Raw genomic sequence first — 27,103 nt, 5'->3', positions numbered from 1 at the left:
TTGTGGCGGTGATCAGGGAGACTGACCAGTGACAGTATGTGGAAAAAAAAAAAAATAGATAAATTATTTTTTATTCAATTTTCTTTTTTTTTTAACTTTTAACATTTTATTTTCCTTTTATACCATTTTTTTTATTTTACTATTCTTTTTTTACATACTCTCATCAGAGTAGTTCCGTGTCACTATAATACCACTGTACTACTCTCAAGGGGGAGTTGATCAGGCATTTTTTTTTTTTTTTACACACTTTGATTGCTGTTACAATGATGATCATTGTAACAGCAATGTTTTCAACTCTCATAAATGGGTTACAGTCATTACAGTATAGCTGTAATTACTAATGATCTGTGATTGGGTAAATCACATGGTACAGGGTGCTGTGATTGGCTCCAGTACCATGTGATAGCTGTGGGCCAATCACAGCATCATTTTGCAGGAAACACAGCTGTTTTGAATGAAATAAATTTATAACACCTTTGTTAACATTGTGATCTTGTGATCGCATAGCATAGGGTACCACAACCCGCAACCCACTGCATCCTGTGTCCTAACCTGGAACATGCTAGATGACGTACATGTATGTAATCCCCCCCCCCCCCCCCCGCACGGTATACCACCCCACTATTGCTTTGGTTACCCTAATAAAAGACTTAAAGGACTAGTGTACCTTGGTTCTATTGTATATATATGTTATATACAGTATATAACACTCTAATGATATGTTCCGCCTGCAAAGTCTAATCTGGTGACAAGGTCACCTTAATTCTGCACCATGCAATAAATGTGTATGCCCTGTATATGGCATACTAAGCCTCTTAAAGGTCTTAGAAAAAAACACGTATGCTGCTTTTAGCATTCAATAGGACCCTTTCTAGAATTCTAGTGCAAGTTATAGAATATAGGGAAGACTCTAGCTGTACTTTCAGTTATAATGCAGAATCCTGTTATTGTGTACATGGTATTGTCTCACTGGGCGTGCCATAGCTTCTGTACATGGCCCTACCCAGGTGTGACTCACCTTGTGTCACAATGTCTGCTTGTTCTTGTATCTGCTGATCTTTGTCCAGGTTTTTTTCCCTATCTATAATAATAATAATAATTATCATGTTGAGAAAGTATTTACATTTTTGCAACATTGTACATCAATCTTAAATCACAATAGCATTGGAACAGCATCAGCAGGGACTGTGGCTGCAATTAAGCCAGTGTTTAAGCAATAGGGGCAGAAAATCCTCTCTAGCCCTATCCCAGTGATGGCAAACCTTGGCATCCCAGATGTTTTGGAACTACATTTCCCATGATGCTTAACTACAATGCAGAGTGTATGATCATCATGGCAAATGTAGTTCCAAAACATCTGGAGTGCCAAGGTTCGCCATCACTGCCCTATCCAATCCCCTATCGGGAAATGGTGATGTGGCTTTTGGAATTTGAGAACTTAAAGTGGTTCTAAAGCCGGCCATAGATGGTTCGAATCTCAGCTGGTTCAGCAGGGACAGGCCGAGATTCTAACCATCTATAGCAGGCTGATTGTAAATCTATCCATCAATCAACTTGGGTACAACTAGCATGTCAGAGTTCTAGCGTGCGATTATTGCCAGCTACTATAACTGCTAGCAGTATTTACTGTGTTCTCCCGGCAGGGACAACTCTCTGTGCCCCCCTGCTGGGAGAACACAATAGCTCTGCAGTAGGGATTCCCCCATCAACACTAACTGTGCTGATGGGGGAATCGAGGGCACAGGTTGCAGCAAGAAAATCGCATAATCTGTAGCCTGCCATAGGGCCGGTTCACATGGGAACTCCGATTTGGGGGCACTTAGCAGAGGTAAGGGGCCCGGAGCCCCAGCAATGGACCTTAGAAGAGGAGGATCAGAGCTGCCCTGTGCAAAACTACAGAGCAGGTAAGTATAACATGTTTGTTCTTTTAAAACCTGAGCCTTTAACATCACTTTAACCTGTTCCCGACCGCACGCGGCAGGCAGGCAGCCGCTCACAGGCAAATCACCGTAGCTGTACGTCGGGCTCGTTCACGATGCTAGGGGGCGAGCGCACGCCTTCAGCGGGGAAGCCGATGCAGCGGGCAGGCGGCTCCGATTGCCGCTTGACACCCGCGATCGCTCCCCGCTGAGAGAGATCGGTCGGCTGTTGTAAACACAGCTGACCGTTCTTCTCCCTGCAATGATTATAGAGCCCATGTGATCCTTCTATATAGGATCACATGTCTCTATGGTCATTTCAGAAGCCACGCCCCCCACAGTTAGAATCATCCTCTAGGCTCACATTTAACCCCTTGATCACCCACTGTGTTAACCCCTTCCCTGCCAGTGTCATTATTACCGTAACAGTGCATATTTCTAGCACTGATTACTGTACTAATGTCACTGGTACCCCCAAAAGTGTCAACAATGTCAGTTAGGGGTCCGATCTGTCCGCTGCAATGTCACAGTCCTGTAAAAAAAAAAAACGCAGATCGCCGCCATTACTAGTAAAAAAAAAAAATCAATAAAAATGACATAAATCTTTCTCGTAGTTAGTAGACGCAGTAACTTTTGAGCAAACCAATCAAAATACGCTTATTGCGATTTTTTTAAACAAAAATATGTAGCAGAAAACAAATTTGCCTAAAATGTTAAAAAATTTTGATTTTTAAATTTTTTTTTTTGAGAATGTCATATAGCGGAATGTGAAAAATATTGTTTTTTTTTTTTCAAAATTGTTGCTCTTTTTTTGTTTATAGCGCAAAAAATAAAATTGGCACAGGTGATCAAATACCACCAAAAGAAACCTCTATTTGGGTACAGCGTTGCACCACTGCACAATTGTCCGTTAAAGTAACGCAGTGCTGAATCGCAAAATAGGGCCTGGTCTGGAAGGGGGCAAATCCTTCCGGGGCTGAAGTGGTTGAGCTGTAAGTTTTTTCTTTTTACCTTAATGCATTTTATGGTAGGAAATATGTGTGTCCTTCCAAACAAAAGATTATATGGCACAAAGTAATGCAGAGCTTCCATGACTGAAATGACTAAAATCCAAAGAATGAAAGGGGCAGGCAAGGGACAGTAAGGCTGGGGAGAATAGGGCCAGATGAAGATGTACTGCATTGTTCTAATTTTTATCCATGCATTCATTAAAGCGGATCTTCACTGAACCTGAGCACCTTAACCAAAAAATGCTTTTTAATTCATTTTTAATATTTAAAGCAAACTCCCCCATCCATCCATGTCTCTACGCTATATTTTGTTGAGAAATTTTGAAAAACACCCTCCTAGCATTTCTGGCTGTGGCCATCTTGAGTAAGGGCAAATGATTCATGTAACATTTACATCCTGGAATCCACCTGTCCTTAGGTCACAGGTGTCAAATTGGCGGCCCTCCAGTCAAGCATGCATGCAGGAGAGTAAAGCCTAGTACACACGCAACGATTATCGGCCGACCGATCGTCCGTCTTTTGTCCAGAGTGGTGTTTTGTTGGTTGGAATGTGCCTAGACTGCACACGAATTTTCTCGCCCGACAAAATTCTACTTCAGAAGTAATGTCATGTGTTGGTTTGCTTTCTTTGTGTTTTTTCTTCACTGAGCATGCCCAGTCTTGCTCATTAGATTTTTCCCTGTCGAAATCTGTACTGACTGCACGAAAATCGGCCGTGTTTTGACGGCGGACAAAAATTTTATAGCCTGCACACCAGAATTTTTTTGGGCCGAAAAGTCGGAGTCGGTTGTCGGAAGCATCATACTAACAAGCCGAAAATCGGCGGATCGGTCGTTGGACAAAAATTCCCTGCCGATTTTTGACGCGTGTGTACGAGGCTTAAGCTTAGCTGAGAAAACCCCACCTCCTCCCCTCCTGAAGACTCCTGGGATGTATGACATCATTTGCCTAGGCATGAAACCAGGAAGTAACTGAAGAAATGTAAAAAAAAAAAAAGTTTAAAACAAGTAAATACGATGTACTTTCCTATCTATTTACTAATGCTAGCAGCTTAGGAATTACAAATAATCAATGTTGATTGGGAGAGTGAAATTCCAATTTAAATACTGTAAAAGTCATTAGAAGCCGCAACATAAACAGCCCCACCCCCAAAAATACAAGTGCATTGTTCACCTCACTAGTCGGGGGCAGCTGAAAAAGCTTTACGAAACATAAGGAAAAGATAAGATAAGTAATAAAATATAGTAAAAACATGTATGTTTAATTACATTTGACAAACATTAAAGGAGAAGTCCACCCTAAAACTAAAATTCCTGCATCTATAGACCTCCCTGATCTAACACTAACCTATCTAGCCCTGTATAGAAGAAATCAGTATACTTACCTTTTTTGAAGCTGCTCCGGTTCGGACACACCAGATAACGACTGTGACATTATTAAATAGATGAACATGCAATGATATACACACCATGCTGGGACAAGGTCATCTACAGCCAAGGGTGAACATTCCAAGTTGCGCCCCCCAGATGTGTGAGCATTATGTATCAGCAACCCCCCCCCCCCCCGCCAAATAAAAAGAAATGAGCACTAATCTGCATGCACATCTTTTCCTCCCAAACCCCATAGCTCATATCGTCTTATTCCCCATATGCCCCAGCACAAATCCACCCTACCCCTAAAAAATACCCCCCTCCTAGTACAAATCCTCTACCCCTAAAAGTTCCCCTCTGAGCACAAATCCTCTCCCCCCCACTCCAAATCTCCCCTCCCCTTTCAGCACAAATTCTCTCCAATCCCTCATCCTAGCACAAATCCCCTCAAATTTCCCCTCATACCACAAATACCCCCAATCATCCCTGTACTGAGGGGAGAAAACGCTGCTCCAGGTGTGTGATGGTAGCTTATAGGTGAAATATCCCATAGAGTGCTAGCCCCGTCCTTGCAAGAAAAGAAACGGCTGCACATCCAGGAATTACAATTGCCTTTAACTGACAATTGCGCGATCATGCAATGCCGTACCCAAACAAAATTTACGTCCTTTTTTTCCCCACAAACAGAGCTTTCTTTTGGTGGTATTTGATCATCTCTGCGCTTTTCATTTTTTGCGATATTAATAAAAAAAGAGCGAACATTTTGCGAAAAAATTGATATTTTCTACTTTGACAGTTAAAAAATATCCAATATATTCAATTCTTGTCATATATTTAGGCCAAAATCTATTTAGCTACATGTCTGACAAAAAAATTCTCAATGAGTGTATTTTTAACCGCTTTAAGACCGGAAGATTTTACCCGATTCCTGACCAGGCTATGTTTTGCGATTTGGCACTGCGTTATTTTAACGGACAATTGCGCGGTCGTGCGACGGTGTACCCAAATTAAATTTATGTACTTTTTTTCCCCACAAATAGAGCTTTCCTTTGATGGTATTTGATCACCTGTGTGATTTTTAATTTTTGAAAGAAAGAGTGACAATTTAAAAAAATAAAAATATTTTTTACATTCCGATATATAACATTCCCCCAAAAAAAAGTGTAAATCAAAATTTTTCAACATTTTAGGCCAATTTGTTTTCTTTTACATATTTTTGGAAAAAAAAAAAAAAAATCACAATAAGCGTATTTTGATTGGTTTGCGCAAAAGTTATAGCATTTACTAGCTACGGGAAAGATTTGTCATTTTTATTATTTTTTTTTTACTAGTAATGGTGGCGATCTGCGATTTTATTTGCTGGACTGCGACATTGCGGCGGACAGATCGGACCCCTAACTGACGTTTTTGACACTTTTGGGGGTACCAGTGACATTAATACAGTAATCAGTGCTATACATATGCACTGTTACTGTAATAAGGACACTGGCAGGGAAGGGGTTAACACTGTTGGTGATCAAGGGGTTAAATATATGCCTTATGCTTACTGACATGTATTGTTGATAAAATTTGGACCACAGGAGGATAAAGAGGTATCCTACGCGTTTTGGTAGCCAAACAATCCCTCTTGAAAAAATGAAGTAAAGCAGAATAATACTCACCCTAAGTCCAGCATCACAGCATCCTGAAGCTCCCTGCCAGCTGCGGGCATCTTTCAGTGGCTGGCTTCTGGGTATCAATCAATAGAATTATTGCTCTTTCTATAATGTTCATGGTGATACCTCACGTGTGTGGTGGGAACACTGTGTACATATGCGTGAGTGACCTACATGTGTATACGTTTTCTTCTGTGTGTAAGCATGGAGGGATAGGGGCTCTTTAAAAAAAAAAAAAAAGTTTTATTGTTAATATTTTTTTTTTTTTACGTTGCCCTATTAATTTATTTTTAACACTTTTATTTCTGTCACAAGGGATGTTTACATTTCTTGTGATCAAAAAAAAGTGTTAATTAAAAAAAATGAAAGGGGCAGCGTACAAAAAAAAAAAAAAAAAAAAAAAAAAAGAAATAACAAAAATAATAAATAAGAAGGCATGACAGGCCCTCTTTATGGAGACAGACAGGAGCTGTCATGCCTTTAAGACCCCAGATCCCTCCTCTATCCTGGAAAGCATGAGATCAATAAAAAAAAAAAAAAAGGTCAGTGTTTACATCTGCCAAACCGGAAGTGACTTCTGGCCTCCTAGACCACAGAGATGACCGGGGACCAGAAGGTCCCTGCCCAGCTATGTGATCACCCAGTGGCACTGCTGGATCAGATACCGAGCTTCCCAAACGCATGGGGGAATCGCACCGTTCCCACAAAGTTGGGAGCATAAAATTGTGCAAAATGTCTTGGTATGCTGACTCCTTAAAGCGGAGTTCCAGCCTTTTCTGTGTTTATTGAAAGTCAGAAGCTACAAAAAGTGTAGCTGCTGACTTTTAATAAACACACACTCACCTGTCCCAGGATCCAGCGATGCGGCCGCCCGAAACCTCGATCCTCTCCGCAGGCGCACGCATCACTGCTGTGGGCACCCGGCTGTGACAGTTTGCGGCTTCACACCCGGGTACGCACTGTGCATGCGCGAGTTGCGCTGCGCATCTTGATTGGCCGGCAATCTTCTGGGACCTCTGACATGTCCCAGAAGATTGCAGGGAGGGAGGGGGAGAGAAGAACTTCGGCTCAGGGCGCTGCGGCACTGAGCGGAAGTGGGAGCAGGTACATGTCAAAACTAGGTACCCACTCCCCCCCTAAAAAAATTACATGCCAAATGTGGCATGTCGGGGGGTTAGGACTACTTAAAGCGGAAGTTCCACTTTTGTGTGGAACTCCGCTTTAAGAGTAGAGATGAGCGAATGGTTTGGCCCGAGCATGCGTTTGGGCCAAACACCCAAATTTGCAGGGTGTTGGCCCTGATGAACACCCTGCAGTGCACTGAGCTCCGCACAGTGCATTCTGCGCCCATAGAATGCATTAAGGTGAAAACCTTGAGACTTTACAACTCCTTTAACAACCGATGAGTCATCAGCTGTCAATGGGTTTCCCCGCTGACAGCTGAACAATGAAAAAGAAAAAAGTGATGGTGGAAAAAAAAAAATGAAGAAAAAAACGGCATAATGTCCCCCCCCCCAGTCAATACGAGGCTCTTAGGGTCTGGTATGACTTTGGAGGAGAACCCTACACCAAATTAAAACAAAAAACACAAAGTGTGGGGTCCACTATCTGGGCATGAAGCCCAGCCGGTCAGGAAAGGGGGGGGAACGAGCGAGTGCCCCCCTTTTCTGCACCATACCAGGCCACATGCCCTCAACATGGGGGGGATGGGTGTTTTGGGGCTTTGGATGTAAATCCATCGTCAAACATGCCACCCACTGGACCCGAAAAATTAGGCGAGAGAGTTTTTAATTTTTTTTTAATTTTCCGGTCCGGCAGGCAGCTTGATTGACGATGGATTTACATTGAGGGACACTATATTTTAATAAGGGATTTGTCAAAAACTGTCTCCTGTGTTTATTATTTTGTGACATTTTTGGTGAACAGGTAGGGGTACTATGTACCCAATACCCATTCACATGGGGGGGGGGAGCGGGATCTGGGGCCCCCTTGTTAAAGGGGGCTTCCAGATTCTTATAAGCCCTCCACCTGCAGACCTCGACCACCACAGCCCAGGGTTGTTGGAGAGAGGCCCTTGTCCCCATCAACATGGGACACGCCCTTTCTTTTTCTTTTGCTGTGATTTTTATGTGCTTTGACTAGTTTTTTTTTACAGATGCGCACTATATTTAAAGGAATTTTTCATTTTTTCTTGTTGCACTTTTGCCATAATTAAGCCTTCAAAATGGGGACTGTTGATTTCTCCTGTTCGGCTTCTATAGACTCCAACTAGGTTCGCTGTTCGGGTTAGCTCATTTCCCGTTCGCTAGATCTGCTGCAACCAATAGGGGGGGGGGGGGGGGGGGTATTTGGCCCATCCTTATTTAAAGTGGAGTTCCGGCCTCAAAATCGAAAAAAAATTGATTTTGGGCCATCCGCTTGCTGAGAGTCACCTGAAAAAGAAATGGATGCTCCCGAATTTTTTTTTTTTTTCACTTGCCTTGTTATTGAAGAAAATATACTCTCCTTCCTTCCACTTCCTCCCTCTGCGGCTGCGGCCCGCGCCGTCACTTCTTGCTTGCATTGATTCCTGGGAGCTGAACGTCATCGCTTCCAGGAGTCAATGCCCCTGCACCGGCCCCGCTCGTCACTTCCAGTGCAGGCGCGGCATTCCCTGCTAAACAGCTTCTGGGCATGCCCAGAAGCTGTGCAGGGATACCGCGCATGCAACCGAAGTGATTAGCGGGGCTGGTGCATGGCATTCTGGGACTCCGACGTCACCCAAGAGGAGGCAGAAGAGGACGCGCTGGCTTCAGCTGCCCACACCTGAGATGGCAGCGCTGGAGAAGAAATTTTAAAAGGTAAGTATTTCTTCTAAAAGGTAAGTGCGACCTGGGACAGTACAGAGGCTATCCATTATGAAATGCACTAGCCCCGACTGTCCCGGGGGTATTTTTATCTAAAATTCACCCCCGAGTTCGGAACTCTGCTTTAAGAGTTCCCATTACTGGTACTAAGGGGCCAAGCCCAATCCCTAAAAAAACGACCCCACACCATAATCCCCCCTCCACCAAATGACTTGGACTAGTACACAAAGCAAGGCAAGTATAATTCTAGCACTAGACCTCCATTGTATCTCTAAACAGGTAACCTGTAAAAATGTTTAAAGCATCGCCTATGGAGATTTCTAAGTACCGTAGTTGGCCCCCATTCCACGAGCATGCGCAATTTTTAAGCACGACATGTTAGGTATCTTTTTACTTGGCGTAACATCATCTTCCATATTTTGCAAAAAAACAAAATTGCATTTGAAAAACTGCTGCACAACTAGAGTGTGTCATAACAAAAATTGCAACGATCGCCATTTTTTTCCCTAGGGTCTCATTTAAAAAAAAAAAAAAAAAAAAAAAACATTCCAGTATATATAACATAGTTTGTAGATTATACCCCAAGAGGCTTAAGTGGAGTCGTATTTAGAAGGTTGGTTATATAACATAGAATACAATACAGACTTTTATTCAAACTATTGGCAGCTAGTTTGCAAATATAAATATACACCTATTTGATACTTTGATTCACAGCCTTGACCTTGATGACACAGTTGGGATCTAATATATCAGATTTTATGCAAGAAACTTCTGTTTGATGCCTATACAATGTATATGTGGTGAACACGGAGATATTATCTTCCAAACAGCCTATGCATCGCTATAGCCCTGTCGCCTAACACAAGTCACTGTTCAAAAAGGGTCAGTACGAAACTTGAGCTAGATATAAAAATATTCAGCAGCATGATATATGTTATATTATTGAACATGTAAACTGAATTGTAATTATTTGTATTTATGTTACTTATAGAAACACTCGGTCTGTTATGGTCTCTCAGGCCCTGAGGAAGCCATAAGCGAAACGCGTCGGCTTGCTGGGGACCTACCGTGACCGAATTCAGCTTGAGACCCATCATCCACCTACACAGGCTTTGTTGTTCGCTCTAATCCCCTGTGGGATTTGTTTCTATTTAAACAGTGATGTTAGAATTTGGTTTTAACAACTTTGTATGTTATTTCGGTGCTATTATACATGCATGGTAACCCATGCTTGTTTTTTGTTTTTTACTTTCTATAATAAAATGTATTTTTGATTTTACAATTGGTTTTGGCTCCTGATCCTTCTACTCCCACTGGCCCGCAAAGCCCCGCCTTTTCTATCCCAATGTTCTCCACTATAGTTTGTAGATGCTATAACTTTAATGAAAACCAATCAATATACACTTATTGGGTTTTTTTTTGTTTACCAAAGATAAGGAGCAGAAAACATTCTGGCCTAAATTTATGAAGACATTTTATTTTTTACATTTTTTATTGGACAGGTTTTATAGCAGAAAGCAGAAAATATTGTTTTTTCTAAATTTTGGGTCTTTTTTTGTTTATATAATCAAAAATACAGTGGTGCTCAAATAACACCAAATGAAAGCTCTATTTGTGTGAAAAAAATATATAAATGTCATTTTTGTGTAGCACCCTCCTAGGTAGGAGCTAGGAAAAGTATAGTTTTCTCTGCCTGCTTTACAGGGGAGCCTGATCGGTAGTTAGGCCTGTTACATGTATCCAGGTGTAATTCACTTGGTCTGAGGGAGTGTCCCCACGGTATCCAATAGGGGAGCCTGTTGGACAGTGGAGGAAACCCAGCCAGTGACACACAGGCTTTTATGACTATCCCAGTGGGTTGGCACAACAGTGATGCATCCTGGGATATGTTATAAAAGCCAGGGGCACATGTGACAGGGAGTCTTTGGGTGGGAAGCCAGGTCCCAGGAGGAGGGTGACGGCTGTCTCTCCTCCTGCTGATGAGGAAGGTGGTCACAGGCGGTCGGCCTAGTGGACCAGAAGTGTGGTGCTGAGCCAAGAGGTCCTGTGTATACTGACGGTGGAGCAAGTGGCAGAGCGACCTGAGGAAAAACAGTGTCTGTGAGTACCAGGGAGCTTGTCAGGGGGTCTGCCCAGGATGGGGACCATTCCAGGAGGGTGTTAGTGGACAGAAGGTCGGCGCACACAGCCAGTGAGAAAGGGGGTGCCAAGTTAGACCCTGAAGAGTAATCCAAATGAGAGTCCATATTCCTTATCGTCACTTCAGTGGCAAGGTGAAGCAGCAGCCTTGCCACATTCTGCAGTCAGTTGTCCTCAGGAATTGTGCATAGTTGGAGTATCCAAATCATTCCCTTCTCCCATCCAAGTTCTAAAATAAAACACAAAAAAAAACAAATCCCATGGACTGTTCATTGAGCCAAGAACTTTTACTGCCGTGTGTCTGCTTCCTGTTGCCGATGGTAACCCAAGAAGTGTAATTCTCAGCAGGTCACCAAGTCTTCTAGGCATAGAATGAACAAGTTGGTGAGGTGGGTGATGATGATGAGGGGTGACGATGAGGGATGGGTGAGAGGACGGTGATAATGAGGAGTAAGGTGGGTGATGATGAGGAGTGAGGTGGGTGACATGAAGTGGGTGATGATGAGGAGTGAGGTGGGTTAGATGACGTAGGTGATGAGTGAGGTGGGTGATGATGAGGAATGGGATGGGCGATGATGAAGAGACAGGTGGGGGATGATGAGGGGGGTGATGATGAGAAGTAAGGAGTGAGGTGTGTGATGATGAGCAGTGAGGTGGGTGATATGAAGTGGGTGATGATGAGGAGTTAGGTGGGTGATGAGGAGTGAAGTGGGTGAGATGAAGTGGGTGATGATGAGGGGTGAGGAGTGAGGTGGGTGAGGATGAGGAGTAGGGCTTTTTGTCTCAGAGAATAGATACAGAAACCCCCCCACCCACCTCCAAGCCCCGTCCCTTGGTTCCACCCCCTACCCACCTCCCAGCCCTACCCCAAGTATCGTTTTGTGGTGCTAAATACATTTTTATGGAATTTGTTCTTGTCTAAAAAAACAAATAAAGCAGTAAAAAAGATCCCCTGGAGCCAGCAACAATAGATCCCTCACATAAGAATAGACTCCCCAAGCAACAATAGATCCCCCCCAGCAACACTAGTATCCCCACACAATAATAGACACCCCCCCCCACACACAGCAACAATGGACCACCCACAACAAAATACCACCCCCAGCAACCAAAGATTCACCCCAGCAATATTAGTCCCCTAGCAGCAACAACAGATCACCAGTGGCCAGCATCAATAGATCCTTCAGCAGCCAGAAATAATAGACCTCTCCCACAATAGTAGATCCCTACCAGCAACCTAAGGCCCCCTAGCAACAATAGATCCCCCACCAGCAACAATAGGCCCTCACACAAAAACAGATCCCCAAGAGTGACTATAGATCCAACAGCCAGCATCAATAGACCCTCCAGCACACCCCACACCCCTTCCTATTACATACATTCAGTACTGGAGGTGCCCCAACTGCGTTCCCCCGCATTCCTGCTGAAAGAAAGCCCTGATGAGGAGTGAGGTGGGTAATGATGAGGGGTGAGGTGGGTGATAGTGGGGAGAAAGGTGAAGTGGGTGATGATGATGATGAGGGGTGAGATTGGTGATGATGAGGGATAGTGATAATGATGAGGGATGAGGTGGGTGATGATGAGGGGTGAGATGGGTGATGGTGAGGCGAGTGATGATGATGATGATGAGGGGTGAGGTGAGGTGGGTGATGATGATGAGGTGGGTGATGATGAGGGGTGAAATGGGTGATGATGAGGGGTGAGATGGGTGATGGTGAGGTGAGTGATGATGATGATGAGGGGTGAGGTGGGTGATGATGATGAGGTGGGTGAGGGTGATGATGATAATGAGGGGTGAGGTGGGTGATGATGAGGAGAGTAATAAGGATAATGAGGGGTGAGGTGGGTGATGATGAGGAGGGTAATAAGGATAATGAGGGGTGATGATGAGGGATGAGGTGCATGATGAGGAGGGATGGTGATAATGTTGAGGGATGAGGTAGGTGATGATGATCAGGTGAGTGGTGATGATAATGAGGGATGATGATGAGGTGAGTTATAATGATGATGAGGGGTGAGGTGAGATGGGTGATGATGAAGGATGGTGATAATGATGAGGATAATGAGGGGCGATGATGAGGGATGAGGTGAGTGATGATGAGGGATGAGGTGGGTGATGAGGGATGAGGGGAGTGATGATGAGGGATGAGGGGAGTGATGATGAGGGATGAGGTGGGTGATGATGAGGGATGAGGTGGGTGATGATGAGGGATGAGGGGAGTGATGATGAGGGATGAGGTGGGTGATGATGAGGGATGAGGTGGGTGATGATGAGGGATGAGGGGAGTGATGATGAGGGATGAGGTGGGTGATGATGAGGGATGAGGGGAGTGATGATGAGGGATGAGGGGAGTGATGATGAGGGATGAGGTGGGTGATGATGAGGGATGAGGGGAGTGATGATGAGGGATGAGGTGGGTGATGATGAGGGATGAGGTGGGTGATGATGAGGGATGAGGGGAGTGATGATGAGGGATGAGGTGGGTGATGATGAGGGATGAGGGGAGTGATGATGAGGGATGAGGTGGGTGATGATGAGGGATGAGGTGAGTGATGATGAGGGATGAGGTGAGTGATATCTTCAAACACAAAGTGTTGACCGCACACAGATGGAAGTGAAGATGTGAAGTTTAGTCATCACTGTAGATCCAAACCCAGACATCAAAACATCACAGACAAGGACAAAAGGGTGACGCGTTTCCCGGGTTTACACTCGCTTACTCATAACCACAAAAGGTGGGTGATGATGGGGGATGAGGTAGGTGATGATGATAATTAAGGGTGAGGTGGGTGATGATGAGGGATGGTGATAATGATGAGGGATGAGGTAGGTGATAATATGAGTGATGGTGATAGTAATGATGATGAGGTGGGTGATGATGATAATGAGGGGTGATGATGAGGGATGGTGATAGTAATGATGATGAGGTGGGTGATAATGGGGGATGAGGTGAGTGATGATGATAATGAGGGGTGATAAGGTGAGGCGAGTGATGATGATAATAATGAGGGGTGAGGTGGGGTGGGTGATGATGAGGGATGGAGATAATGATGAGATGGGTGATGATGAGGGATGGTGATAATAATGATGATGAGGGATGAGGTGGGTGATGATGATGAGGTGGGTGATACTGATGGGGGATGAGGTGGGTGATGATGTATGGTGATAGTAATGATGATGATAATGATGAGGGATGAGGTGGATGATGAAGGATGGTGATAGTGATGATGATGATGATGGGTGATGATGATGGAGGTGGGTGATGAGGTATGGTGATAGTAATGATGATGAGGAGGGTGATGATGAGATCACATTCTCTCTCTCTGTCTCTCCCGGTCTATCACCTGTCTGTGTGTGAGTTTCCTGCACTGGGAATAGTAGGAGGATGTCCCCGGAGCGCCCTCTAGTGTCCCGTAGCCGGAATCGCTCTCCCTTCCCCGCTGTACCAGCAGCCTGTCCCCGGCCCGGGCCGCCCGGATCCCAGCAAGATGGCGGAGGGTGAGAGCGTCACCGAACACGAGAGGATCCTGCAGGAGATCGAGAGCACGGACTCGGCATGTGTGGGGCCCACCCTGCGGTAAGATGTCGGGGGAGAGGCGGGGTGTCAGGTGCTGATTTCCTCCTTTGTCCCCCCCCCGGCTCTGATGGTCCCCGGTGCTCCCGGTTGTTGTACATCGGTGGTGGGGGAGGGGTGTCCTCTCCTCCTGTCATTGGGCGGTAGGCCGGAGAGATCCTCTGGTGATTGCTGGGACTTGTAGTCCTCCAGAATAGAGGATGATGATGGTGTACGGAGGACTGATCATCCCTATGATTGGATGGCACAGGAGGGGCTGATTCTGTAGTATTAGATTGTAAGCTCTGCAGTCCACCTGTCATTGTAAACGTCACTGGATATTTATTTATTCTTTCAGAGGAGTCCGCCCTTCCTCCACACAGGGGCGGAGCCTCATCACCCAGGTGGTGGAGAACTACAAGTCCCAGGATGTATTGCAGGACTGACAGCCCAGAGGGATGATGGGACTTGTGGTTCTGAGGATCCCCACCCCCGACCTGAGGACCACACCCCTTTCTCTATGTCAGGTGCTTCCGCGCTCTGCGGTGATACAACAGGTGCATGCGGGTTTAGGGCATCTTACCCCCCCAGGACACGTCCCACCCCAGGACGCGGGTCACCCCTAGGACGAATCCCACCCCAGATGCGGGGTCACCCCCAGGACTCGGGTCACCCCCATCCCACCCCAGGACACGGGTCACTCCCAAGACACATCCCACCCCAGTCACCCCCATGACGTATTGAAGTCCTGTGTTACCCCAAAGGAAGGCCTGACCCCCCCCGCACAGCACAGCCGTATGGAGAGGACACACAGGCCACACCCCGGGGCCTCATTCACACTGAAATGTCTAACCTGTGTCTACAGGGCGCGTATGGGTGACTTAGAGAGGCCCAACTCCTACCGCTCACCCCCACCAGAGAGGCCCAGCTCCTACCGCTCACCCCCACCAGAGAGGCCCAGCTCCTACCGCTCACCCCCACCAGAGAGGCCCAGCTCCTACCGCTCACCCCCACCAGAGAGGCCCAGCTCCTACCGCTCACCCCCACCAGAGAGGCCCAGCTCCTACTGCTCACCCCCACCAGAGAGGCCCAGCTCCTACCGCTCACCCCCACCAGAGAGGCCCAGCTCCTACCGCTCACCCCCACCAGAGAGGCCCAGCTCCTACCGCTCACCCCCACCAGAGAGGCCCAGCTCCTACCGCTCACCCCCACCAGAGAGGCCCAGCTCCTACCGCTCACCCCCACCAGAGAGGCCCAGCTCCTACCGCTCACCCCCACCAGAGAGGCCCAGCTCCTACCGCTCACCCCCACCAGAGAGGCCCAGCTCCTACCGCTCACCCCCACCAGAGAGGCCCAGCTCCTACCGCTCACCCCCACCAGAGAGGCCCAGCTCGTACCGCTCACCCCCACCAGAGAGGCCTAGCTCGTACTGCTCACCCCCACCAGAGAGGCCCAGCTCCTACCGCTCACCCCCACCAGAGAGGCCCAGCTCCTACCGCTCACCCCCACCAGAGAGGCCCAGCTCCTACCGCTCACCCCCACCAGAGAGGCCCAGCTCCTACCGCTCACCCCCACCAGAGAGGCCCAGCTCCTACCGCTCACCCCCACCAGAGAGGCCCAGCTCCTACCGCTCACCCCCACCAGAGAGGCCCAGCTCCTACCGCTCACCCCCACCAGAGAGGCCCAGCTCCTACCGCTCACCCCCACCAGAGAGGCCCAGCTCCTACCGCTCACCCCCACCAGAGAGGCCCAGCTCCTACCGCTCACCCCCACCAGAGAGGCCCAGCTCGTACTGCTCACCCCCACCAGAGAGGCCCAGCTCCTTCTGCTCACCCCCACCAGAGAGGCCCAGCTCCTACTGCTCACCCCCACCAGAGAGGCCCAGCTCCTACCGCTCACCCCCACCAGAGAGGCCCAGCTCCTACCGCTCACCCCCACCAGAGAGGCCCAGCTCCTACCGCTCACCCCCCACCAGAGAGGCCCAGCTCCTACCGCTCACCCCCCACCAGAGAGGCCCAGCTCCTACCGCTCACCCCCCACCAGAGAGGCCCAGCTCCTACTGCTCACCCCCACCAGAGAGGCCCAGCTCCTCCTGCTCACCCCCACTAGAGAGGCCCAGCTCCTCCTGCTCACCCCCACTAGAGAGGCCCAGCTCCTCCTGCTCACCCCCACTAGAGAGGCCCAGCTCCTCCTGCTCACCCCCACTAGAGAGGCCCAGCTCCTCCTGCTCACCCCCACTAGAGAGGCCCAGCTCCTCCTGCTCACCCCCACCAGAGAGGCCCAGCTCCTACCGCTCACCCCCACCAGAGAGACCCAACTTCTACTGCTCACCCCCACCAGAGAGGCCCAGCTCCTACTGCTCACCCCCAAGAGAGAGGCCCAACTCCTACCGCTCACCCCCACCAGAGAGGCCCAGCTCCTACTGCTCACTCCCACCAGAGAGGCCCAGCTCCTACTGCTCACTCCCACCAGAGAGGCCCAGCTCCTACTGCTCACCCCCACCAGAGAGGCCCAGCTCCTACTGCTCACCCCCAAGAGAGAGGCCCAGCTCCTACCGCTCACCCCCACCAGAGAGGCCCAGCTCCTACCGCTCACCCCCACCAGAGAGGCCCAGCTCCTACCGCTCACCCCCACCAGAGAGACCCAGCTCCTACCGCTCACCCCCACCAGAGAGGCCCAGCTCCTACCGCTCACCCCCACCAGAGAGGCCCAGCTCCTACTGCTCACCCCCACCAGAGAGGCCCAGCTCGTACTGCTCACCCCCACCAGAGAGGCCCAGCTCGTACTGCTCACCCCCACCAGAGAGGCCCAGCTCCTACCGCTCACCCCCACCAGAGAGGCCCAGCTCCTACCGCTCACCCCCACCAGAGAGGCCCAGCTCCTACCGCTCACCCCCACCAGAGAGGCCCAGCTCCTACCGCTCACCCCCACCAGAGAGGCCCAGCTCCTACCGCTCACCCCCACCAGAGAGGCCCAGCTCCTACCGCTCACCCCCACCAGAGAGGCCCAGCTCCTACCGCTCACCCCCACCAGAGAGGCCCAGCTCCTACTGCTCACCCCCACCAGAGAGGCCCAGCTCCTACTGCTCACCCCCACCAGAGAGGCCCAGCTCGTACTGCTCACCCCCACCAGAGAGGCCCAGCTCCTTCTGCTCACCCCCACCAGAGAGGCCCAGCTCCTACTGCTCACCCCCACCAGAGAGGCCCAGCTCCTACTGCTCACCCCCACCAGAGAGGCCCAGCTCCTACTGCTCACCCCCACCAGAGAGGCCCAGCTCCTACTGCTCACCCCCACCAGAGAGGCCCAGCTCGTACTGCTCACCCCCACCAGAGAGGCCCAACTCCTACTGCTCACCCCCACCAGAGAGGCCCAACTCCTACCGCTCACCCCCACCGGAGAGGCCCAGCTCCTACTGCTCACCCCCACCAGAGAGGCCCAGCTCCTACTGCTCACCCCCAAGAGAGAGGCCCAGCTCCTACCGCTCACCCCCACCAGAGAGGCCCAGCTCCTACCGCTCACCCCCACCAGAGAGGCCCAGCTCCTACCGCTCACCCCCACCAGAGAGACCCAGCTCCTACCGCTCACCCCCACCAGAGAGGCCCAGCTCCTACTGCTCACCCCCACCAGAGAGGCCCAGCTCGTACTGCTCACCCCCACCAGAGAGGCCCAGCTCGTACTGCTCACCCCCACCAGAGAGGCCCAGCTCGTACTGCTCACCCCCACCAGAGAGGCCCAGCTCGTACTGCTCACCCCCACCAGAGAGGCCCAGCTCGTACTGCTCACCCCCACCAGAGAGGCCCAGCTCGTACTGCTCACCCCCACCAGAGAGGCCCAGCTCGTACTGCTCACCCCCACCAGAGAGGCCCAGCTCGTACTGCTCACCCCCACCAGAGAGGCCCAGCTCCTACCGCTCACCCCCACCAGAGAGGCCCAGCTCCTACCGCTCACCCCCACCAGAGAGGCCCAGCTCCTACCGCTCACCCCCACCAGAGAGGCCCAGCTCCTACCGCTCACCCCCACCAGAGAGGCCCAGCTCCTACCGCTCACCCCCACCAGAGAGGCCCAGCTCCTACCGCTCACCCCCACCAGAGAGGCCCAGCTCCTACCGCTCACCCCCACCAGAGAGGCCCAGCTCCTACTGCTCACCCCCACCAGAGAGGCCCAGCTCGTACTGCTCACCCCCACCAGAGAGGCCCAGCTCCTTCTGCTCACCCCCACCAGAGAGGCCCAGCTCCTACTGCTCACCCCCACCAGAGAGGCCCAGCTCCTACCGCTCACCCCCCACCAGAGAGGCCCAGCTCCTACCGCTCACCCCCCACCAGAGAGGCCCAGCTCCTACCGCTCACCCCCCACCAGAGAGGCCCAGCTCCTACCGCTCACCCCCCACCAGAGAGGCCCAGCTCCTACTGCTCACCCCCACCAGAGAGGCCCAGCTCCTACTGCTCACCCCCACCAGAGAGGCCCAGCTCCTACTGCTCACCCCCACCAGAGAGGCCCAGCTCCTCCTGCTCACCCCCACTAGAGAGGCCCAGCTCCTCCTGCTCACCCCCACTAGAGAGGCCCAGCTCCTCCTGCTCACCCCCACTAGAGAGGCCCAGCTCCTCCTGCTCACCCCCACTAGAGAGGCCCAGCTCCTCCTGCTCACCCCCACCAGAGAGGCCCAGCTCCTACCGCTCACCCCCACCAGAGAGACCCAACTTCTACTGCTCACCCCCACCAGAGAGGCCCAGCTCCTACTGCTCACCCCCACCAGAGAGGCCCAGCTCCTACTGCTCACCCCCACCAGAGAGGCCCAGCTCCTACTGCTCACCCCCACCAGAGAGGCCCAGCTCCTACTGCTCACCCCCACCAGAGAGGCCCAGCTCCTACCGCTCACCCCCACCAGAGAGACCCAACTTCTACTGCTCACCCCACCGTCACAGAAGTGTCCTATCCAATGCTGAGCTCAGAGCTGGTACATCAGAGAAGAGAGTATGGAGGGGGGACTGATTTAGACAGAGAGCTCGCTCCTGTCATGGTGGAGGAGAGCTGTAACAGCTGGGAGTATTTTAGCCATGTCCTAGCAACACAGCAGTATGGGATGATGCCACCCGTGGGAGTTTTTCAGTCAGGCTTCATGAGGTATGTAAATGACCTACACCTATAGCAAGGTCATTATTCATCTTTAGTCAGAGCTGCACAGTTTGTTTTTATCTACAGATGCCCCTTATTTACATTGGCAGTTTTTTGGTAAAGATGAATTATGCCAACACATGACAGCTCTGCATCGGTGTAAACTAGGCTCATTCAACTGCATTTATTTGTCTTGCCTACTGCATTCATACTGCGTTTAAAAACACTGCTTGATTGTGTCTGGGTCAATCTATCCCTAAACCGCTTTACTACCGGGCACTTTTACCCCCTTTCCTGCCCAGGCCAATTTTCAGCTCTCATCGCTGTCACACTTTAAATGACAATTGTGTGGCCATGCAACACTGTTCCCAAACTTAATTTTTATCATTTTGTTCACACTAAAATAGAGCTTTTTTTTGGTGGTATTTATTTATTACTAAGTTTTTTTTTTTTTTGCTAAACAAACAAACAAAGACCGAAAATTTTGCAAAAAAAAGGCATAGTTTGTTATAAAAGTTTGTAAACAGGTAATTTTTCTCCTTCACTGATGTGCGCTGATGAAGCTGCACTAATGGGCACTGATAGGCTGCTCTGATGGGCACTGATAGGCTGCTCTGATGGGCACTGATAGGCTGCTCTGATGAGGCTGCACTGATAGCACTGATGTGCGCTGATGAGGCGGAACTGATGACACTGCACTGATAGGCAGCACTGATGTGTGCTGATGAGGCGGCACTGATGAGGCGGACTAATGGGCACTGATAGGCTGCACTGATGGGCACTGATGAGACTGCACTAATGGGCACTGATAGGCTGCACTGATGGGCACTGATAGGCTGCACTGATGGGCACTGATAGGCTGCTCTGATGGGCACTGATAGGCTGCACTGATAGTCGGCACTGATGGGCACTGATAGGCTGCTCTGATGAGGCTGCACTGATAGCACTGATGTGTGCTGATGAGGCGGACTTGATGACACTGCACTGATAGGCAGCACTGATGGGAGCTGATAGGGGGCACTAATAGTGGGCACTGGTGGGCATTAATTGGCAGCACTGGTGGGCACAGATTTGCAGCACTGTTGGGACTGCACTGATAATCAGTGTAAATGTCCCTTTAACACAAGCTGGTTATCAGCTCTCTTATCCCTTCCTCACACTGTCAGCATGAGGAAAGAAAAGCCGATAACCGGCTTGTGTTTACATCCATGAGCTGTCATTGGACATGACACAGGTGATCACGTGGTAAAGGGCTGATGTGATTGGCCATTTAACCCAATCAGCGTGGGCAGTGTGACCACAGGAGGACGTCAATGGATGCTCTCCCAGCAAAGTAAGCCCACGCTCTAGTGCCGGTGGGAAGGGGCTTAAATATAACTAAAGGCAAAACTTTTTTTTTAGTTTTGGATGGAGTGCAGAGGGATTGGAAAGCTTGGCCCTCTTTTTTTTCTGTCTGTGTCCCTGGTAAGGAGATTTCCCCCCTCTATTTGTCCTGTATACCATTATCAGAGAGGCTGGGTTCACACTGATGGGAATTGGATGTGGGTTTCCCCTGACAGAAGACTGTGACGGGCTCTCAATGGAGCCGGTTCATACATCTCCGGAGCGGCTGCGGAGCGGATTGCATCCTTGGCCCCATTTCAGGCAAATGTTCAGGCCTGATTTGTCCCTGAAACGGAGAACAGGGACGCACCGGACCCCTGCTGTGAGCCGCCTCCGCACACAGTGTGACCCCAGTCTCAAAGTGAAAGGAAAAAATGCCAAGTTTTGGGTTGCCCCCAGAAAAGTAATAGAGGGGAAATCCTGCAGTGGGCACACTAGTTCTGGGGGTCCCCAAGGAATTCCCTTAATTTGCAGGGATTTCCTCTTACTTCCTGTTTGGCTATGGAACAGGAAGTGAAGGGAAATCTCTACAATGGGACACATATGGCGAAAAACAAAAATCTGGTAGGGGTTATAATCCTCCCTTAGTCTATCCAAAATAAAAAAAAAAGTTTTGCCCATGGTTCTACATTAAAGCTGTGACAGTGGTTGTCTGTCACCCATTTACAGCTGTGCATTGTGCTACAGGGTGACTTTAGAAAAGGTGGAGGCGCGTTTTTGGCCTTATAGACTTTAATGGGCCACATGAATAATACATCACAAAGTTCAAAAAAAGGCCTCACCACGCTTTGGGGTTGCATGCAGCTAAAGTGTGACAACACATGTCAGGGCACCTGCTGTTCACGTGTGGTGTCATTCTTCATGTGGCGTGGTGTCATTCTTCGTGTGGTGTGCCATTCTTCGTGTGGCGTGGTGTGCCATTCTTCGTGTGGCGTGGTGCCATTCTTCGTGTGGTGTGGTGGTGCCATTCTTCATGTGGTGTGGTGCCATTCTTCATGTGGTGTGGTGCCATTCTTCATGTGGTGTGGTGCCATTCTTCATGCGGTGCTGTATCATTGGTGTAATGTCATTCTTCATGTGGTGTGGTGTCACTCTTCATGTGGTATGGTGTCATTCTTCATGTGGTGCGGTGCCATTTTTCGTGTGGTGCGGTGCCATTTTTCCTGTGGTGCGGTGCCATTCTTCGTGTGGTGTGGTGCCATTCTTCGTGTGGTGTGGTGCCATTCTTCGTGTGGTGTGGTGTCATTCTTCGTGTGGCGTGGTGTCATTCTTCGTGTGGCGTGGTGTCATTCTTCGTGTGGTGTGGTGTCATTCTTCGTGTGGTGTGGTGTCATTCTTCGTGTGGTGTGATGCCATTCTTCGTGTGCTGTGGTGCCATTCTTCGTGTGCTGTGGTGCCATTCTTCGTGTGGTGCCATTCTTCATGTGGTGTGGTGTCATTCTTCGTGTTGTGTGGTGTCATTCTTCGTGTGGTGTCATTCTTCGTGTGGTGTCATTCTTCGTGTGGTGCCATTCTTCATGTGGTGTGGTGTCATTCTTCGTGTTGTGTCGTGTCATTCTTCGTGTGGTGTGGTGTCATTCTTCATGTCATGTGATGTGGTGCCATTCTTCATGTCATGTGGTGTCATTCTTCATGTGGTGTCATTCTTTATGTCGCGTGGTGTCATTCTTCATGAATTGCACCCCAGTGCCCTGTGCAGTAGAGTGAAGCTCATTCATAATAAATAAACACCAAGCCAGTCACACCAGACACTGACATTACTGACCTTACTACAGACATACAGACTGACTCCAGGGACAATCTGACCCCCCCCCCCCCAGCATGTTTCTGTAATATTATTATTATTTTCTGATCTCTCTGTTAGTGGTGGCTAAAAATCTCTAAAGGCAACGCTATAAAGATTTTTACAGGTTACCAGTTAAGGGTTACAGAGGAGGCCTTGGGCTAGAATTGTTGCTCTCACTTTAAGGGTTCACAATGATACCTCACATGTGTGGTTTGAATGCCATTAACATATGTGGGGGTGACTTGCGTATGCGTTCGTTTCTGTTTGCGGGGACAGGGTTTTTTTTTATTGTTTATTTTATTTTTTCATATTTTTACACTTTCCTTTTTTTTATCACTTTTATTTATATTACAAGGAATGTAAACATCCCTTGTAATAAGAATAGGGCATGGCAGGTCCTCTTTATGGAGAGATGTGGGGTCTATAAGTCCCCACATTTCTCCTCTAGGCAGGAAAGACTGAGATTAAAAAAAAAAAAGGGAAAAAAAATTTCCGCTTTCCAGCTGAGATCTCGGCAGTATTTACAACTGCCAGGCCGGACGTGATGTCATAACGTTGTGCCCAGGCCTCCGAGAGCCATAGAGAGTGCCGGGGACCATCTGGTCCTCAGTAATCTCTATGGTGAACTTCTGCTGCTGTTGGATTCCTTCTCCGGCTAGCCGATCGCAAGGGCGAGCCGGTAGAATCACTCCCTGTAAGAATGACCATGCGGCTGAACTGCCGCTATGATTATTCTTATAGTGAAGGAAATCGCTGGCTGCAAAAGATGATATCTGAATGATGCCTGTAGCTGCAGGCATCATTCAGATATCCTCACTCAAAGTCCAGGACCTCATATGACGTCCCTGGGCTGGAAGTGGTTAACAGGGACCGGCCGATATTTGAAGCCATCTGTGGCCGTTCCTGTTCGAGAGGGGTCGATCTAATGATTAATTACTCTCGAATGGGACCGTTAGTAAATTTTCATTTGATCAGTGCTGCAGCCAATGGACTGCAGCACTGATCATGGTATTCTGACAGCGGAGTCATCCCTGCCTTCAGAATACATTACACAGCAGGGAGGATTCCCCCATCTACCTCACTTATGTGCATGGGGGAATCTGATCCAGCTTTAACCACATGGCCAGCTTTAACCACTTAACCCCCGAGGCCTTTTCTGACACTTTGTTTACATGTAACAATCAGTATTTTTTGCTAGAAAATTTCATAGAGCCCTCATATAAAAATATTTTTATATATATATATATATATATATATATATATATATATATATATTAAAGCAGAGGCCCTAGAGAATAAATTGGTGGCTTTTGCAATTTTTTTATGTCACACAGTATTTGTGCAATGGTTTTTCAAACACAATTGTTAAAAAATGTTTGATGCAAAAAACACAATACATAACCCAGTTTTTGGTAAAATATAAAAGATGATGTTACCCTGAGTAAATAGATAAAAAAATATTTGACACGCTTTAAAATTGTGCACGCCCGTGCAAGCGCAATAAACGGCGTAGATTTTACTATCCATAGGGGACGATTTAAAAGCCTTCAGAGGTTACCAATTTAGATTTACATGGGAGGTCTGGTGCTACAATTACTGCTTATAATCTGATGTTTTGTGGTGATATCTCACGTGTGGGATGATCGCAGTTTGTGTGCATGACCAACACGTGCCTTTGCCTTTGCGCGTGAGCATGGGGAGTTGGAGGCACTTTAAAAAAATTTTCTTAAATAATTTATTTGATATTTTTACACTTTACACTGTCGCTTTACTTTTTTTTTTTAGTTTTTGGTCAATTTTATTGTTCTCTCAAGGAATGTAAACATCACATGTGACAAGAGTAGGCACGTGACAGGTACTCTTTATGGAGAGATCTGGGGTCTTTAGGACCCCAAATCCCTCCTCTGCCCTTAAAAGCATTAAATCACACCAAGATCGGCCTGATTTATTTATTTTGTTTTTCTAAGGTTCTAGGTTTTCGACCCCAGATCTCGCAATAAAGAGGCTCTGTCATGCTTATTTCTATTACAAGGGATGTTTACATTCCTTATAGTAAGAATGAAAGTGATTAAAAAAAAAAAAATTTAAGGGGCCGTGTAAAAATAAATTGAAAAAAGTTAGACCCAGATTTATAGGTTGAAGGGATTTTTCATGTTCAAATGAATAATTACAAAAAATATAGAAAACATGGAGGCAAACAACGTTTGTTCTCTTTTTTTTTTTTGTGTAAAAATAAATAGAGACATTTTTTTTTTTTTTTAAAGTGCCGTTCCTCCGAGCTCGCATGCAGAAGTGAACGCAAGTCGCGCCCACATATGTAGTTCAAACCACACATGTGAGGTATTGCCGCGATTGAGAGAATGAGAGCGATAATTCTAGCACAATACATACTCTGTAATAAACAGGTAAAAAATGTTAAAGCATCGCCTATGGAGATTTTTAAGTATCGTAGTTTGCCGCCATTCCACGAGCGTGCGCAATTTTAAAGCATAAGATGTTAGGTATCTATTCAAACAGTAATAAATAAGCAAAACGTTGCGCTAATCCCAAAGTATACAGATGGACAATATTATTGACCAGTTCCAAGCATGTGAATCCTCAGCAAATAATAGATATATGAAGAGAAAAACGGCAGCCAGCACAACAGGAAACCAAGTCCAGAGATGCAAAATATAAATAGAAAGTGCAGTGCCTCATGATAATAATAATAAACCTAATACATATAGGTATGATACACATAAATGATAGGAAGATGGAAATTGATATCCTATACAATCACATGAATAAACATGGCTTGTGTGTATGAAGACAGTCCTAGTAAGAAAACTGAATGAAGGGAAGTGATGATAGAAAGCCGCTTCACTGTAGAGCATGGGTGTCCAACCTTTTGGCTTCTCTGGGCCACATTGAGGTGTACGTTTATGAAAGGGTGAATTTTTTTCTCTATTCTCTTCTCTGCAGTTCTTCGGGGAAAATTATCTCCTCTGACACCCTTTTTATGAAGCGGAGAACTTCAGTTTTCCCAGGGTGATCAGAGGAGAAGTGTTTGCTCGGAGATCTGTGTAGAAGTGAATAGGAACGCCTGTAATCTCGTGAGACAAAGCGAGAGATTACCGTAGTATGAAAATCACTGGCGCTCTTTAACAAGCAGTGATAAATTATCACTGCTGAGTACACGATCCCCACTAATGTTAATAAATAATAGTCCCCTTACATAAATACATATATATACACTGAATACACACATACATACATTATATATATATATATATATATATATATATATATATATATATATATATATATATATATATATATAGAGATATAGATATATATATATAGATATATATATATATATATAGATATATATATATATATATATATATATATATATATATATATACACACATTAAATATATATCTACATGTATACATGTGTATATATATATATATATATATATATATATACATAAATATGGCAGGGGGACATGATTACTGTGTTGGGGGGTCTGAACAAGGAAGAAGGAAGTCGATAATCTTCCTTTTTCCCCCCTCAGTTCTCCCCCGATTCTGTCTTCACTCCCCGCTTCACAAGCTCCAGGCTGGTGAATCCGGGAGTGTGAATTCTGGCACAGATCGTCAGTGAAGTGCGGAGATCGCAGCTTCATAACCTGGCTGTTTCTGTGTCAGGCAATGACAGATTCCCGTGTGAAGAGATGACCAGCGAAGAACATGTTCTCCGCTGATCATTTCTGTTTCATAAACTGAGAATGATCGGAAATGAGCTGTGATCAGCAGGATCACTGCTCATCTCCGTTTCATAAAAGGACACCTTAGTGTAGAGAAATTTTTTCGGGCCGCATATAAAATATATACTATAGTTAAGGTATATAAGTAATAAAACGCCGCTTTGCCCTTCCCGTGCTAAAGCCCACCCCCCAGCACTAATTTAACACAACTAGTGGATGATCCCCTCTGAGGCAGCCTCTGTGGCCATGCCCCCGACTCGACTTCCTTCCTCCCCAGCATGAAAAAAAATTGTCAGAGGGCAGTGGGCCGCATTGCCTGCGGTTTTGGGCCGCAGGTTGGACATGCCTGCTGTAGAGTGATGTTCACCACCGTAATGTTGATACCAGGGTACTCTTACCAGATGAGGTGGACCTTCAAATTAATGAAAGGTCAGTCAGGCAAAAGTAGTAGGGGTCGGTTTAACAGATATTGATCATCAACCTCCATAGACTCTCAAAACCGGAATGGGAGTAAACTAATAGGATATGAACCATCCCTTGCTCCTCCACAAGTGCCAGATGAAGTGGACCTGCTCTTGGG

At 47.8% G+C, this 27,103-nt stretch overlaps 1 protein-coding gene across 7 annotated transcripts in view; it reads left to right on the top strand.

The window, feature by feature from the left end:
* The window catches only part of EXOC6 (exocyst complex component 6), a gene marked incomplete at its 5' end in the record, with an annotated part of 513,187 nt that overhangs the window by 34,297 nt on the left and 451,787 nt on the right, over positions 1 to 27,103 (top strand). For 2 of the 7 annotated variants that reach the window (XM_082267959.1, XM_082267963.1), the window contains one exon: positions 14,334 to 14,517. The exons of 4 other annotated variants lie outside the window; for them this stretch is intronic. In XM_082267959.1, the coding sequence (XP_082124085.1) occupies positions 14,429 to 14,517 (89 nt within the window). Of the gene's footprint in view, positions 1 to 14,332; positions 14,518 to 27,103 lie in introns of those variants that run through there. One more of the 7 variants, XM_082267960.1, reaches the window with a different exon arrangement.

This window comes from Pelophylax lessonae (genome assembly GCF_965119305.1).
Source record: "Pelophylax lessonae genome assembly, chromosome: 9".
Classification (NCBI taxonomy): domain Eukaryota; kingdom Metazoa; phylum Chordata; class Amphibia; order Anura; family Ranidae; genus Pelophylax; species Pelophylax lessonae.
Note: the sequence above shows the minus strand (reverse complement) of the source record. Positions and strands in the feature narration are given on the sequence as shown.